We start from the raw sequence: 18,273 nt of genomic DNA, 5'->3' as shown, positions 1-18,273 counted from the left end.
CAGCTAGATAGTACTCAATGCAACACAAATAAATCAACTTAACTGTTGTATTATTTGAAAGAAGTACAAATAAACATTTATTTAAATTCACTTATACGTCCAGTTGACTGCAGATACGTCTTAGCCAGCCAAAGCTCAGAGTTTAAGCAGAAAATAATCCAAAATGTAGCACTTATATAAGGCAGAAACTGAATATCAATGAAGTTTTGAAACTTCCACGACTTATCACTGGCTATGCAGGAGTTCTAACTAGCACTAAATTCTAACAAGCATTAACTGAAAAAACAGTGCCACAACTTCCAGCTAGATAGTATTCAATGCAACACAGATAAATCATTTAAATGCTTTATTATTTGAAAAAAGTGCAGATAAAGATTTACTTAAATTCACTTATACGTCCAGTTGACTGCTGATAGGTCTTGGCTGGCCAAAGCTCAGAGTTTAAGCAGAAAATAATCCAAAATGTACCCATTATATAAGGCAGAAACTGAAAATCAATGAAGTTTTGAAACTTCCACAACTTATCACTGGCTATGCAGGAATTCTAACTAGCACTAAATTCTAACAAGCATTAACTGAAAAAACAGAGCCACAACTTTCAGCTAGATAGTATTCAATGCAACACAGATAAATCATTTAAATGCTTTATTATTTCAAAAAAGTGCAGATAAAGATTTACTTAAATTCACTTATACGTCCAGTTGACTGCTGATAGGTCTTGGCTGGCCAAACCTCAGAGTTTAAGTAGAAAATAATCCAATATGTACCACTTATTTAAGGTAGAAACCGAATATCAATGAAGTGAAACGTCCCCCACTTATCACTGGCTATGCAGGAATGCTAACTAGCACTAAATTCTAACAAGCATTAACTGAAAAAACAGAGTCACATCTTCCAGCTAGAAAGTACTCAATGCAACACAATTAAACCAATTTAAATGGTGTATTATTTGAAAAAAGTGCAGATAAAGATTTACTTAATTTCACTTATACATCCAGTTGATTGCAGGTAGGTCTGAGCCAGACAAAACTCAGAGTTTAAGCAAAAAATAATCCAAAATGTAACACTTATATAAGGCAGAAACCGAATATCAATGAAGTGAAACTTCCCCCACTTATCACTGGTTGCAGGAATTCTAACTAGCACTAAATTCTAATAAGCATTAAGTGAAAAAATAGAGTTACAACTTCCAGCTAGATAGTATTGAATGCAACACATATAAATCATTTAAATGCTGTATTATTTGAAAAAAGTGCAGATAAGGATTTACTTAAATTCACTTATACATCAAGTTGATTGCAGGTAGTTCTTAGCCGTCCAAAGCTCAGACTTTAAGCAGAAAGTAATCCAAAATGTACCACTTATATAAGGCAGAAACCGAATATCAATGAAGTGAAACTTCCCAAACTTATCACTGGCTATGCAGAGATTCTAACTAGCATTAAATTCTAAAAAGCATTAACTGAAAAAACAGAGCCAAAACTTCCAGCTAGATAGTATTCAATGCTTGACAAATAAATCAATTTAAATGCTGTTTTATTTGAAAAAAAGTGCGGATAAAGATTTACTTAAATTCACTTATACATCCAGTTCACTGCAGGCAGGTCTTGGCCGGCCAAAGCTCAGAGTTTAAGCAGAAAATAATCCAAAATGTACCCCTTATATAAGGCAGAAACTGAATAATTGACGTGAAACTTCCCCACTTATCACTGGCTATGCAGGAATTGTAACTTGCACTAAATTCTAACAAGCGCTAACTGATAAAAAAGAGCCAAAACTTCCAGCTAGATAGTATTCAATGCAATACAAATTAATCAATTTAAATGCTGTATTATTTGGAAAAAGTGCAGATAAAGATTTATTTAAATTCACTTATACATCAAGTTGATTGCAAGTAGGTCTTAGCCGGCCAAAGCTCAGAGTTTAAGTAGAAAATAATCCAAAATGTACCACTTATATAAGGCAGAAACCAAATATCAATGAAGTGAAACTTCCCCCACTTATCACTGGCTATGCAAGAATTCTAATTAGCACAAAATTCTAACAACCATTAACTGAAAAAACAGAGCCACAACTTCCAGCTAGATAGTATTCAATGCAACACAAATAAATCAACTTAAATGATGTATTATTTGAAAGAAGTACAAATAAACATTTATTTAAATTCACTTATACGTCCAGTTGACTGCAGATACGTCTTAGCCAGCCAAAGCTCAGAGTTTAAGCAGAAAATAATCCAAAATGTAGCACTTATATAAGGCAGAAACTGAATATCAATGAAGTTTTGAAACTTCCACGACTTATCACTGGCTATGCAGGAGTTCTAACTAGCACTAAATTCTAACAAGCATTAACTGAAAAAACAGAGCCACAACTTCCAGCTAGATAGTATTCAATGCAACACAGATAAATCATTTAAATGCTTTATTATTTGAAAAAAGTGCAGATAAAGATTTACTTAAATTCACTTATACGTCCAGTTGACTGCTGATAGGTCTTGGCTGGCCAAACCTCAGAGTTTAAGCAGAAAATAATCCAATATGTACCACTTATTTAACGTAGAAACCCAATATCAATGAAGTGAAACATCCCCCACATATCACTGGCTATGCAGGAATGCTAACTAGCACTAAATTCTAATAAGCATTAAGTGAAAAAATAGAGTTACAACTTCCAGCTAGATAGTATTGAATGTAACACATATAAATCATTTAAATGCTGTATTATTTGAAAAAAAGTGCAGATAGAGATTTACTTAAATTCACTTATACATCAAGTTGATTGCAGGTAGTTCTTAGCCGTCCAAAGCTCAGACTTTAAGCAGAAAGTAATCCAAAATGTACCACTTATATAAGGCAGAAACCGAATATCAATGAAGTGAAACTTCCCAAACTTATCACTGGCTATGCAGAGATTCTAACTAGCACTAAATTCTAACAAGCATTAACTGAAAAAACAGAGCCAAAACTTCCAGCTAGATAGTATTCAATGCAATACAAATTAATCAATTTAAATCCTGTATTATTTGGAAAAAGTGCATATAAAGATTTATTTAAATTCCCTTATACATCAAGTTGATTGCAAGTAGGACTTAGCTGGCCAAAGCTCAGAGTTTAAGTAGAAAATAATCCAAAATGTACCACTTATATAAGGCAGAAACCAAATATCAATGAAGTGAAACTTCCCCCACTTATCACTGGCTATGCAGGAATATTAATTTGCACAAAATTCTAACAAGCATTAACTGAAAAAACAGAGCCACAACTTCCAGCTAGATAGTATTCAATGCAACACAAATAAATCAACTTAAATGCTGTATTATTTGAAAGAAGTACAAATAAACATTTATTTAAATTCACTTATACGTCCAGTTGACTGCAGATACGTCTTAGCCAGCCAAAGCTCAGAGTTTAAGCAGAAAATAATCCAAAATGTACCACTTATATAAGGCAGAAACTGAATATCAATGAAGTTTTGAAACTTCCACGACTTATCACTGGCTATGCAGGAATTCTAACTAGCACTAAATTCTAACAAGCATTAACTGAAAAAACAGAGCCACAACTTCCAGCTAGATAGTATTCAATGCAACACAGATAAATCATTTAAATGCTTTATTATTTGAAAAAAGTGCAGATAAAGATTTAATTAAATTCACTTATACATCAAGTTGATTGCAAGTAGGTCTTAGCCGGCCAAAGCTCAGTGTTTAAGCAGAAAATAATCCAATATGTACCACTTATTTAAGGCAGAAACCGAATATCAATGAAGTGAAACTTCCCCCACTTATCACTAGCTATGCAGGAATTCTAATTAGCACTAAATTCTAACAAGCATTAACTGAAAAAAACAGAGCCACAACTTCCAGCGAGATAGTATTCAATGCAACACAAATAAATCAACTTAAATGCTGTATTATTTGAAAGAAGTGCAAATAAACATTTACTTAAATTCACTTATACGTCCAGTTGACTGCAGGTAGGTCTTAGTCACACAAAGCTCAGAGTTTAATCAGAAAATAATCCAAAATCTACCACTTATATAAGGCAGAAGCTTAATATCAATGAAGTGAAACTTCCCCGACTTATCATTGGCTATGCCAGAATTCTAACAGGCGTTAATTGAAAAAACAGAGCCACACCTTCCAGCTAGATAGCATTCAATGCAACAAAAATAAATAAGTTTAAATGCTGTATTATTTGAAAAAAGTGGAGATAAAGATTTACTTAAATTCACTTATACATCAAGTTGATTGCAAGTAGGTCTTCGCCGGCCAAAGCTCAGAGTTTAAGCAGAAAATAATCCAAAATGTACCACTTATATAAGTCAGAAAAAGAATATCAATGAAGTGAAACTTCCCCCACTTATCACTAGCTATGCAGGAATTCTAATTCGCATTAAATTCTAACAAGCATTAACTGAAAAACCAGAGCCACAGCTTACAGCTAGATAGTATTCAATGCAAATCAAATAAATCAAGTTAAATGTTGTATTATTTGAAAGAAGTGAAAATAACCATTTACTTAAATTCACTTATACATCCAGTTGACTGCAGGTAGGTATTAGCCAGCCAACGCTCAGAGTTTAAGCAGAAAATAATCCAAAATGTACCACTTATATAAGGCAGAAACTGAATATCAATGAAGTGAAACTTTCCCCAATTATCACTGGCAATGCAGGAGTTCTAACTAGCACTAACTTCTAACAAGCATTAACTAAAAAAACGGAGACACAACTTCCAGCTAGATAGTATTCAATGTAACAAAAATAAATCAGTTTAAATGTGGTATTATTTGAAAAAAGTGCAGATAAAGATTTAGTTAAATTCACTTATACGTCCAGTTGATTGCAGGTAGGTCTTAGCTGGCCAAAGCTCAGAGTTTAAGGAGAAAATAATCAAAAATGTACCACTTATATAAGGCAGAAACCGAATATGAATGAAGTTAAACTTCCCCCTCTTATCACTGCCTATGCAGACATTCTAACTAGCACAAAATTCTAACAAGCATTAACTGAAAAAACAGAGCCACAACTTCCAGCTAGATAGTATTCAATGCAACGCAAGTAAATCAATTTAAATGCTGTCTTATTTGAAAAAAGTGCAGATAAAGATTTACATAAATTCACTTATACATCTAGTTGATTGCAGGTAGGTCTGAGCCAGACAAAACCCAGAGTTTAAGCAAAAAATAATCCAAAATGTAACACTTATATAAGGCAGAAACCGAATATGAATGAAGTTAAACGTCCCCCACTTATCACTGGCTATGCAGGAATTCTAACTAGCACTAAATTCTAACAAGCATTAACTGAAAAAACAGAGCCACAACTTCCAGCTAGAAAGTACTCAATGCAACACAAGTAAATCAATTTAAATGCTGTATTATTTGAAAAAAGTGCAGATAAAGATTTACTTAAATTCACTTATACATCCAGTTGATTGCAGGTAGGTCTGAGCCAGACAAAACCCAGAGTTTAAGCAAAAAATAATCCAAAATGTAACACTTATATAAGGCAGAAACCGAATATCAATGAAGTGAAACTTCCCCCACTTATCACTGGTTGCAGGAATTCTAACTAGCACTAAATTCTAATAAGCATTAAGTGAAAAAATAGAGTTACAACTTCCAGCTAGATAGTATTAAATGTAACACATATAAATCATTTAAATGCTGTCTTATTTGAAAAAAGTGCAGATAAAGATTTACTTAAATTCACTTATACATCAAGTTGATTGCAGGTAGTTCTTAGCCATCCAAAGCTCAGAGTTTAAGCAGAAAATAATCTAAAATGTACCACTTATATAAGGCAGAAACCGAATATGAATGAAGTGAAACTTCCCAGACTTACCACTGGCTATGCAGGGATTCTAACTAGCATTAAATTCTAAAAAGCATTAACTGAAAAAACAGAGCCACATCTTCCAGCTAGAAAGTACTCAATGCAAACAAATTAAACCAATTTAAATGCTGTATTATTTGAAAAAAGTGCAGATAAAGATTTACTTAATTTCACTTATACATCCAGTTGATTGCAGGTAGGTCTGAGCCAGACAAAACTCAGAGTTTAAGCAAAAAATAATCCAAAATGTAACACTTATATAAGGCAGGAACCCAATATCAATGAAGTGAAACTTCCCCCCCACTTATCACTGGTTGCAGGAATTCTAACTAGCACAAAATTCTAATATGCATTAAGTGAAAAAACAGAGCCACAACTTCCAGCAAGATAGTATTCAATGCAACACAAATAAATCAACTTAAATGCTGTATTATTTGAAAGAAGTGCAAATAAACATTTGCCTAAATTCACTTATACATCCAGTTGACTGCAGGTAGGTCTTTGCCACCCAAAGCTCAGAGTTTAAGCAGAAAATAATCCAAAATCTACCACTTATATAAGGCAGAAGCTTAATATCAATGAAGTGAAACTTCGAAGACTTATCATTGGCTATGCCAGAATTCTAACAAGCATTAACTGAAAAAACAGAGCCACAACTTCCAGCTAGATAGCATTCAATGCAACACAAGTAAATAAGTTTAAATGCTGTATTATTTGAAAAAATTGCAGATAAAGATTTACTTAAATTCACTTATACATCAAGTTGATTGCAAGTAGGTCTTAGCCGGACAAAGCTCAGAGTTTAAGCAGAAAATAATCCAATATGTACCACTTATTTAAGGAAGAAACCGAATATCAATGAAGTGAAACATCCTCCACTTATCACTAGCTATGCAGGAATTCTAACTAGCACTAAATTCTAACAAGCATTAACTGAAAAAACAGAGCCACAACTTCCAGTGACATAGTATTTAATGCAACACAAAAAAATCAAATTAAATGCTGTATTATTTGAAAGAAGTGCAAATAAACATTTACTTAAATTCACTTATACGTCCAGTTGACTGCAGGTAGGTCTTAGCCAGCCAAAGCTCAGAGTTTAAGCAGAAAATGATCCAAAATCTACCACTTACATAAGGCAGAAACCGAATATCAATGAAATGAAACTTCCCCCACTTATCACTGGCTATGCAAGAATTCTAATTAGCACAAAATTCTAACAACCATTAAATGAAAAAACAGAGCCACAACTTCCAGCTAGATAGTATTCAATGCAACACAAATAAATCAACTTAAATGCTGTATTATTTGAAAGAAGTGCAAATAAACATTTACTTAAATTCACTTATACGTCCAGTTGACTGCAGATAGGTCTTAGCCAGCCAAAGCTCAGAGTTTAAGCAGAAAATAATCCAAAATGTACTACTTATATAAGGCAGAAACTGAAAATCAATGAAGTTTTGAAACTTCCACGACTTATCACTGGCGAGGCAGGAATTTTAACTAGCACTAAATTCTAACAAGCATTAACTGAAAAAACAGAGCCACAACTTTCAGCTAGATAGTATTCAATGCAACACAGATAAATCATTTAAATGCTTTATTATTTGAAAAAAGTGCAGATAAAGATTTAATTAAATTCACTTATACATCAAGTCAATTGCAAGTAGGTCTTAGCCAGCCAAAGGTCAGAGTTTAAGCAGAAAATAATTAAAATTCTACCACTTTTATAAGGCAGAAAACGAATATCAATGAAGTGAAACTTCCCCCAATTATCACTAGCTATGCAGGAATTCTAACTAGCACTAAATTCTAACAAGCATTAACTGATAAAACGGAGCCACAACTTCCAGCTAGATAGTATAAAATGTAACAAAAATAAATCAGTTTAAATGCAGTATTATTCGAACAAAGTGCAGATAAAGATTTAGTTAAATTCACTTATACGTCCAGTTGATTGCAGGTAGGTCTTAGCTGGCCAAAGCTCAGAGTTTAAGCAGAAAATAATCAAAATGTACCACTTATATAAGGCAGAAACCGAATATGAATGAAGTTAAACTTCCCCCTCTTATCACTGCCAATGCAGGCATTCTAACTAGCACAAAATTCTAACAAGCATTAACTGAAAAAACAGAGCCACAACTTCCAGCTAGATAGTATTCAATGCAACGTAAATAAATCAATTTAAATGCTGTCTTATTTGAAAAAAGTGCAGATAAAGATTTACTTAAATTCACTTATACATCCAGTTGATTTCAGGCAGGTCTTTTGCCAACCAAAGCTCAGAGTTTAAGCAGAAAATAATCCAAAATGTACCACTTATATAAGGCAGAAACCGAATATCAATGAAGTGAAACTTCCCCCACTTATCACTAGCGATGCAGGAATTCTAATTAGCACTAAATTCTAACAAGCATTAACTGAAAAAACAGAGCCACAACATCCAGCGAGATAGTATTCAATGCAACACAAAAAAGTCAACTTAAATGCTGTATTATTTGAAAGAAGTGCAAATAAACATTTACTTCAATCCACTTATATGTCCAGTTGACTGCAGGAAGGTCTTAGCCAGCAAAAGCTCAGAGTTTAAGCAGTAAATAATCCAAAATGTACCACTTATATAAGGCAGAAGGTGAATATCAGTGAAGTGAAACTTCCCCGACTTATCACTGGCTGTGCCAGAATTCTAACAAGCATTAACTGAAAAAACAGAGCCACAACTTCCAGCTAGATAGCATTCAATGCAACAAAATAAATCAGTTTAAATGCTGTATTATTTGAAACAAGTGCAGATACAGATTTAGTCAAATTCACTTATACGTACAGTTTATTGCTGGTAAGTCTTAGCTGGCTAAAGCTCAGATTTTAAGGAGAAAATAATCCAAAATGTACCACTTCTATAAGGCAGAAACCGAATATCAATGAAGTGAAACTTCCCCCACTTATCACTGGTTGCAGGAATTCTAACTAGCACTAAATTCTAACCAGCATTAACCGAAAAAATAGAGTTACAACTTCCAGCTAGATAGTATTCAGTGCAACACAGACAAATCATTTAAATGATGTATTATTTGAAAAAAGTACAGATAAAGATTTACTTAAATTCACTTATACATCAATTTGTTTGCAAGTAGGTCTTAGCTGGCCAAAGCTCAGAGTTTAAGCAGAAAATAATCCAAAATGTACCACTTATATAAGGCAGAAAAAGAATATCAATGAAGTGAAACTTCCCCCACTTATCACTGGTTGTAGGAATTCTAACTAGCACTAAATTCTAACAAGCATTAACTGAAAAAACAGAGTTACAACTTCCAGCTAGATAATATTCAATGCAGCACAGACAAATCATTTAAATGCTGTATTATCTGAAAAAAGTGCAGATAAAGATTTACTTAAATTCACTTATACATCAAGTTGATTGCAAGTAGGTCTTAGCCGGCCAAAGCTCAGAGTTTAAGCAGAAAATAATCCAAAATGTACCACTTATATAAGGCAGAAAAAGAATATATATGAAGTGAAACTTTCCCCACTTATCACTGGCTATGCAGGAATTCTAATTAGCACTAAATTCTAACAAGCATTAACTGAAAAAACAGAGCCACAACTTCCAGCTAGATAGTATTCAATGCAACACAAATAAATCAACTTAAATGCTGTATTATTTGAAAGAAGTGCAAATAAACATTTACTTAAATTCACTTATAAGTTCAGTTGACTGTAGGTAGGTCTTAGCCAGCCAACACTCAGAGTTTAAGCAGAAAATAATCCAAAATGTACCACTTATATAAGGCAGAAACTGAATATCAATGAAGTGAAACTTCCCCCACTTATCACTGGCTATGCAGGAATTCTAACTAGCATTAAATTCTAACAAGCATTAACTGAAAAAAACAGAACCACAACTTCCAGCTAGATAGTATTCAATGCAACAAAAATAAATCAGTTTAAATACTGTATTATTTGAAAAAAAGTGCAGATAAAGATTTAGTTAAATTCACTTATACGTCCAGTTGATTGCAGGTAGGTCTTACCTGGCCAAAGCTCAGAGTTTAAGCAGAAAATAATCCAAAATGTACCACTTATATAAGGCAGAAACCGAATATGAATGAACTGAAATTTCCCCCTCTTATCACTGGCTATGCAGGTATTCTAACTAGCACAAAATTCTAACAAGCAATAACTGAAAAAACAGAGCCACAACTTCCAGCTAGATAGTATTCAATGCAACATAAATAAATCAATTTAAATGCTGTCTTATTTGAAAAAAGTGCAGATAAAAATTTACTTAAATTCACTTATACATCAAATTGATTGCAGGTAGTTCTTCGCCGTCCAAATTCAGAGTTTAAGCAGAAAATAATCCAAAATGTACCACTTTTATAAGGCAGAAACCGAATATCAATGAAGTGAAACTTCCCCCACTTATCACTGGTTGCAGGAATTCTAACTAGCACTAAATTCTAATAAGCATTAACTGAAAAAACACAGTTACAACTTCCAGCTAGATAGTATTGAATGCAACACTTATAAATCATTTAAATGCTGTATTATTTGAAAAAAGTGCCGATAAAGATTTACTTAAATTCACTTATACATCAAGTTGATTGCAGGTAGTTCTTAGCCATCCAAAGCTCAGAGTTTAAGCAGAAAATAATCCAAAATGTACCACTTATATAAGGCAGAAACCGAATATCAGTGAAGTGAAACTTCCCAAACTTATCACTGGCTATGCAGGGATTCTAACTAGCATTAAATTCTAAAAAACAGTAACTGAAAAAACAGAGTCAAAACTTCAAGCTAGATAGTATTCAATGCTTGACAAGTAAATCAATTTAAATGCTGTTTTATTTGAAAAATGTGCAGATAAAGATTTACTTAAATTCACTGATACATCCAGTTGATTGCAAGTAGGTCTTAGCTGGCCAAAGCTCAGATTTTAAGCAAAAAATAATCCAAAATGTTCCAGTTATATAAGGCAGAATCCGAATATCAATGAAGTGAAACTTCCCCCACGTATCACTGGTTATGCAGAAATTCTAACTAGCACTAAATTCTAACAAGCATAAACTGAAAAAAACAGAGACACATCTTCCAGCTAGATAGTATCGAATGCAACACAAATAAATCAAATTAAATGCTGAATTATTTGAAAAAAGCGCAGATAAAGATTTACTTAAATTCACGTATACATTCAGTTGATTGCAGGTAAGTCTTGGCCAGCCAAAGCTCATAGTTTAAGCAAAAAATAATCCAAAATGTACCACTTATATAAGGCAGTAACTGAATAATTGACGTGAAACTTCCCCCCTTATCACTGGCTATGCAGGAATTCTAACTTGCACTAAATTCTAACAAGTGTTAACTGAAAAAAAAGAGCCAAAACTTCCAGCTAGATAGTATTCAATGCAACACGAATTAATCAATTTAAATGCTGTATTATTTGAAAAAAGTGCAAATAAAGATTTATTTAAATTCACTTATACATCAAGTTGATTGAAGGTAGGTATTAGCCAGCCAATGCTCAGAGTTTAAGTAGAAAATAATCCGAAATGTACCACTTATATAAGGCATAAACTGAATATCAATGAAGTGAAACTTCCCCCTCTTATCACTGGTTGCAGGAATTCTAACTAGCACTAAATTCTAACAAGTATTAACAAGCATTAACTGAAAAAACAGTTACAACTTCCAGCTAGATAGTATTCAATGCAACACAGATAAATCATTTAAATGCTTTATTATTTGAAAAAGTGCAGATAAAGATTTACTTAAATTCACTTATACATCAAGTTGATTGTAAGTGGGTCTTAGCCTGCCAAAGCTCAGAGTTTAAGCAGAAATTAATCCAAAATGTACCACTTATATAAGTCAGAAGCTGAATATCAATGAAGTGAAACTTCCCCGACTTATCACTTGCTATGCAGGAATTCTAGCTAGCACTAAATTCTAACGTCCAGTTGATTGCAGGTAGGTCTTAAATTCTAAATTATCTTTGGAAACTGGGAGAATCCCTTTGCATTTTAAAATTATTTTCTGTAACTTGTAGCCCTGGTGAATCACATTTAGGATTATCTGGTCTTGGATGAAAATTTGCTAGTTTATGCAAAGAAGGTTGAGCCCTCTCGAACTCAATACAGAGGAAGAAAGACAAGAGAGTGGGAAAAGAAGAAAGGTTGTGATGGGCTTACAGGAGAAGGTGGATAAACAGCTTGTCTGATTCACTTATAATCCTTCTGGAAGTCACAGCCCTCAAGGCTACAAACTTCTTCTTGGGTCTTGCTTGTCATTCTTTTTAAATGTTTCCCTTTTTTATGTTGCCAGACTTTTTTATTCTTGTTTAAAGTATAAGGGCAGAGACTTAGCTGGATAGTTTCGGTTGAATTTAGGAAATTGAGTCTAAAGTAACTACCAGACTGCAAAGTCTTGCACTTTTCCTTCAGACTCTTGAAAGTTCCTTCAGCAGGTTGTCTAAAGAGGAGGCCTTTGTCCAAGGGGTTGCATTAAGGAGCTCTGCCTGTATATGGCTGTGAAAGAGCTAAGTCTTCAACAAGCATGTCTCTGAATAACAGACACTTTAGTGGCTGCTGCTGCCCTACATGATGCATGCACAGCATCATAACTACATTTCCAGGAGTACAAGGTAACCTAAGCTGAAAAGTCACACAGCTCAAGCATCTCCTGCATCATACACTTTTCCTGTATCCCCTCTGCCCTCAACCCTTATATTTTTCAGAAGGGATTGCAGATAGGAAAGCAAGTGGATCTTGCAGTCTAAGGATCTGAAAGACAGATTAGCAGAGGTATAAACCTTTTTTTCCAAGTTTGTTGAGTTGCTTATTCTCATTTCAGCTGCTCCCTTGCAGGAATCCACAGATACCACAGATCAGCTAAAGGATTCTCATAAAAGAATTTGTGAGAATCTTTGGCCTACAGAAGTAGAAAAAGGAGTCTGGCTACATAAATGCATTGATGAATAAATCCTCCAAGATATCCATGACTGGAAGAACAACCTGTGCTCCAGCCTTAGGTAAGGTTGTGAAAGCTGTGTACCTCAGCTGGGTTTCTGAGTACTGCTTAGCCTCCAGCTGGAGTTCCTCCTTCATTTTATAAAAGTGAAAACTCCCCAAAGGTGAATTTTCTGGTGGAGATAAAGAAGAAGAAGAAGATAAGGTGTCCTTGATATATGATTCACATACAGAAGTAGAGAGGACCTACCAAGAAAAACCAGTTCATTTGTTTCTAAATCATGGTACTCAGAATCCTCAACTTGAGGTTTCACATTTCTCTTTTCAGAAATGGGTCTCAGATAGCATTGGAATTTCTATTTCTGAACTTCTGGAGTTCAAAAAAGGACCTGAAAACCTCAGCCAGTTGAACATGTTGATTGGTAGAAGCCTGGAGGGAAGATATAATTGATGCACTGCTGGACATAGACTGAGGCACACTGGAAGTCACCAGTTTTGTCTTTGTGCCTTGTGCCTTACACATCTGCCCTTGAGACCTTAGTCTGTGGGTGGAAGACCAAGAATGAGGCTTCAGTCCATTCTCCGGGAACTTCTTTGGGAGCAAATACCTTGGGGATCCCACCCTGCACTTCAGTAATGGAATACAAGCCTCCAAAAGCCTCTTGGGAGGTCAGACATAGTCATTGATACCAAAGGATATACAAAACATTGATGGCATGCTAGTCTGCAGAGTGGTCATGCCAGATTTCTCAAGCTAGCCAAGACCAATACAGATTTACATCATTCATTGGGATGTCCTTGGTCCCTTGATGTTTTTCATTTCTCTTGTCAGAGCATTTCTTTTTCTTCAGGAGGTTCCCTGACACCTTATCTGATGCCATGGCATCTCAGAACCTGGTACATGCCCATTTTTTGGCAGTAAAGTAGGAAAGTCTTCAAGGTACATCACCACAAGCTTGCACAGTGTCAACAGTGATAAAAAGCAATCTTTATTCGAAGAAAAACAATAAAAATGTTAAAAACACACAAAATCCCCAGCTGAGATAATTGGTTTCAATTTCTTAAGCCTTCTTTAGATCATTTTTTGGCAGCAAGCTCATGGAGAGCCTTTTTTTGGATTGTCTTTGAGGTGAAACAGGCACAATGCAGAGTAATTTGTACTCTGGGTCATAACATAAAAAAGTTAGACTACGGAAATCCTTGTGGATAATCTGTTTTACACAAACATTGAAGATGCTCAGTTTTACAAAGGTCTCAGTTTCAGATTCAGTATCAGTATCAAATGTTAGCTCTAGCAGTTTGCTACAATCATAGAAAATAAGATGATACATCATTACCAGATTATAAATGCTCATTATGAAGTGTACTGGATAATGAATAGGAAATCCATGACAATTAATATAATTTACTCCAAAGGGGATGCAGCCACTTTCATGCCGCCTTTGTCCCTAAATAGAAATCTGACATTGAGTTTTCTTTTGGCCTTCTAAAATCAACCAAATGGGCTTCAATGAATCAGGTGGCCATGGACCCAGCCATATCTGTTTGGAACTACACAAAAATTGATACATCTGCCAGACAGTGCATAGCGGCACGATGTCACTTTGAATTCTGTACATTTGTATTTGTTGGTCTCTGTACCAGACAATGTCACGTTAGCATTCAGAACTGGTTAGGCTAAGCTCTGTCTCCATGGCCATTTGATGCAATACTGTCTGGCAGTCTGAGTCTATGATGTCATTAATTTAGTAACACATCTGTATATGGCTGCAACTCTGCAAAACTCATATCAACAAACATCTGCCATTTCTAGTTCTGCAGTCTGGACATGGACAACTTTGTACATATGTAGGCTACTGCAAATTTTGGAACTGGCTTCCTTGTGGATGCATAATATGTACTATGCATACAATATTTTCAAAAGTACTAGGCTTTATAAGTTTTTCTCCAGGCTAGGTTATTTTATTGCAGCTTAACAATGATTAAGCTGAAATGACTATTTTCAGTGGAACAAGTCTACATTTCAAAACTGTGCTAACTGTTCCGGCTTTTACTCATATTAACAACAGTGAAGTTTAAGAGACAGACAAAAGGACAGGTTTATAGACCTGTCTCACAAACCTCTTTTTTTCTCAGTGCAATGGCTTTTACTCTGTAGACTTACCTGCAGTATGAGTAACATCTGGACAATAGAAGGAGGGACCCGAGCTCGGGGTCGGGATAAACCATCTTCCAGCTTAATGTTAAGAGTAATAATGTTCCGAAAATGCAGAAGAGCCAGCTGTCGGACTGATGGTTCCTTTCCCTGAAAAATGTAATAACATTTAGACTCTTCATTATACACATCTGTATTTTTGCATACATTTACAGCTGAACACTGGCTGACAATAATCACTGCTCTTTTCTAATATTCACTCTCACCTCTGAATTCCAGCCATTGTATTATTCTGCCATTAAGCAAATGTAATGTATAATATATGGCATAATTTAATATAGCCTTAAATTATGACAGCTGTAGTGTATTTGAAGTGCAGATTTGATGATATATATTAAACATAAGTTCATAGGTATGTACTATGCTAGCCCTACTAGTACTTGGCTAGGCTGGCCCTTGTGGGCCATTTTAAGCCTGGCCAATTTCCCCTTTTATGCTCAAAATAACCTATTCCATTTGGATAGAGACTGGCCTTAGCCATCTCATGGTTGATAATTATATATTACCCCTAATGAGAATAACTGGGATCATACCACAGATAATTTGAGAGGACCCAAGCAAGGGATAAAGCATTTAGGAGCTGCCTCTGTCCATTAGTAGCTCACAGAGCAGTCCTAGAAAAAGCTTTCTGTTTCTCATCCACAGATTACAGTTGAGCTTGAATATAGACAGAGATGAAGCTTGTTATAATGTGGATGGGGTGTCTGTTCCAGAGCAGCAGTATCTTCTGTGAGATATTCCTGTCCCTCCAAACCATTCTGCTGATGTTGCAGAAGAGGTTTAGATCCCTAGAATGAGTATTCCTGATGCTACTTGACTTGCTGATGTAAAGTAAATCCATCAGTACTGGGTTGGAGAATGCCTCGTAAGCCAGACACAGGTCACCTTTTATAGATATGATGGGCTGATTGGGTAGAAGTCTTTACATACTGTAGAAGGGGATATTCTTCATTGTTAAGAACAATAAATATATGTATATGCATTTCTTATTTCTTCAAAATTATATATTCATTTTTATGTCAGATACATTTTATATAAACAGCATAATGCCCTACTGTGCATTTATGTGTGTATGTCATTTTTAAAAGTTTGAATCTGGGTTGAAAAATACTTGGTGAAAGCAACTTTTATTTTACAACAATGTATTGGAGTAATTAAATTAAGAACAGTATCCCAAACCCTAGAAAAAATGGGAATTGTAGAAACAATACATACAGGGGAGGAATGAGGTTTAAAAGAAGGTAGGATTTGAATGAGCTATGCAAAGTTTGACTTACATTGACTGGGTAGACTATAAAGAATGTATAATGTTTGCAACTAAAATTATTTCAGTATGGTTTGTGATGTATAATGCTTGCAACTAAGATGATGTCAATACAGTTTGTTTTCATTTATATAAATATATGAATGCCTATATCCTAAGTGATAACTTAATAAAGATGTTTCTTGTTAAAAAAAAAAAAAAGCAGTATCCCAAACCCAGACTTGTAGCATATTGTTAATATCATCAGTAACAAAAGCATTTCTTCAACAAATGTTTAATTCATTGAAAGCATATCAGTATCACCGAACAACTGCCTCAATCCTTTTCAACACTCTCTGGGAAATATGGATTTATAACTAGAGCTACTACTAAACTACATGTTTATAATAGCCAGGTCTGCTGGAGAACAGGGATGAGGAACTTCCTATGAACAAGGCAGCCCAAGTTCAACTAGTGTCTTTTGGCTCATGCTGAAGTCAGTCTGTGTGTGTGTGTGTGTGTGTGTGTGTGTGTGTGTGTGTGTGTGTGTGTGTGTGTGTGTGGTGGGAGTCATGAGGTAGGGCATCTTTGTCTTTCCTTGGGGGAGGGTGTGGGGTTGCATGCTGGGGAGGGCACACAGTCTGAGCACAGGTAGCACAGGTGATATCAGTACCATGCCACTAATGTGATACTATAGTGTAAAGTGGGTAGGTGCTTGAATGAAGCATCACCAAGGTGGTAGGCATATTTATTTTGTGACTTTACTGCAAGCCTACCCTTACAACACAACCCAGCGCATGGTACAAACATTTTTTTCATGTACTTTAATTTATTGAAAGCATATTGATATCACAGAACAACTGTCTCGGTCTTTTTCATAAAATTGAGGCTAAAGTGAAAAGACCCACCCTCTGCAGAATAATGCTGAGACTGGATGACCTCTTACCTCCCAGCCACCTCCTCTAACTTCAGAATCTAACTAAAGTAATAAAGAGGAGGTTCGATGGCCATAACACCTCACATGAGTTCCATGAATCTCTGTTTTTTAAGCAGATTTTAAGGGAAGTTTTAAGCAACTTCTCAAAGTTTTAGGAAGGATTTACAAACAGGACTCCTTATAGCAGTGAACCCACAGTGGTGGTGCTGTGGTAGCGTTGTCGCCTCACAGTAAGACACTGTCCAGTTTGTTTCACAGCTAGAGCGTCTTCTGCGTGGAGACATGCGTGAATGGGCGTACCTTCATTGAAGGTTGTACGTCAGGGCTGGTAACTCTGCACGTAAAAATCAACTACCAATCATTAGTGGACTGGAGTTCCGCTGTGGCGACCCCTAACTGGGAAAAGCTGAAAAACTCAACAACAACTCCTTATAGCAGTGGCTAGGTCTAAGATAAAGCAAACACTTTATGTGACTATCTCTATGTGGTATCTGTCTCCTAACATAATTTTTTCAATTAAAAAAGGGAAATATGAAGGGTCCCAAACAGGATACATATCTGTCCAAGTGCAAAGAAAACTGGCTTAGGTCATATGGCTGATAGAGGGAAGTAAAAATGTGGTCTCATTGTTTGGGCTGATGCCAAAAAAGGTCTAAGGATTTTCATACCCATATGTCCCTTATGTACTCAGTGAAGCATATATTCTCACATTTGGGACATGCATCAGGCAGAATGCAGCTTCAAGCTACAACTCTGACTGCATAATGGGGTGAAATCTGATTCATTAAAATGTCACGGGCATGCTACTCTTCTTATTAAGTACTTTGCAGCCTTCGTTTAAAAAAATGTTTTTAAAATGGCATAAAAACTAAACAGAATGCAATGTAATACTCATTGTGGTGATGTGAATCTAGTGGAAAATACAAGTAGGGTAAAAAAATGGCAGAGAAAATGTGCTTCCTTTTGAATTTGTATAATGAAACCAGGAAATGACACTCCAGCAGCATCATGAGCTACTCCTTGCACTTAACAATGTAAAATGATGACATTCATTACAACTGCACGTGCTTGT

The 18,273-nt window shown here is 35.2% G+C and overlaps 1 protein-coding gene across 2 annotated transcripts in view; it reads right to left on the bottom strand.

Moving 5' to 3' along the window:
- PRR5 (proline rich 5) overlaps nt 1-18,273 on the bottom strand; it is a 1,930,091-nt gene that overhangs the window by 295,010 nt on the left and 1,616,808 nt on the right. For both annotated transcript variants that reach the window (XM_044088087.1, XM_044088086.1), the window contains one exon: nt 14,971-15,111. In XM_044088087.1, coding sequence (XP_043944022.1) covers nt 14,971-15,111 — 141 coding nt within the window. The remainder of the gene's footprint in view (nt 1-14,970; nt 15,112-18,273) is intronic.

The sequence above is a fragment of the Protopterus annectens genome, chromosome 11.part0 (assembly GCF_019279795.1).
Source record: "Protopterus annectens isolate FY-2018-M chromosome 11.part0, PAN1.0, whole genome shotgun sequence".
NCBI classification, from domain to species: domain Eukaryota; kingdom Metazoa; phylum Chordata; order Ceratodontiformes; family Protopteridae; genus Protopterus; species Protopterus annectens.
Note: the sequence above shows the minus strand (reverse complement) of the source record. Positions and strands in the feature narration are given on the sequence as shown.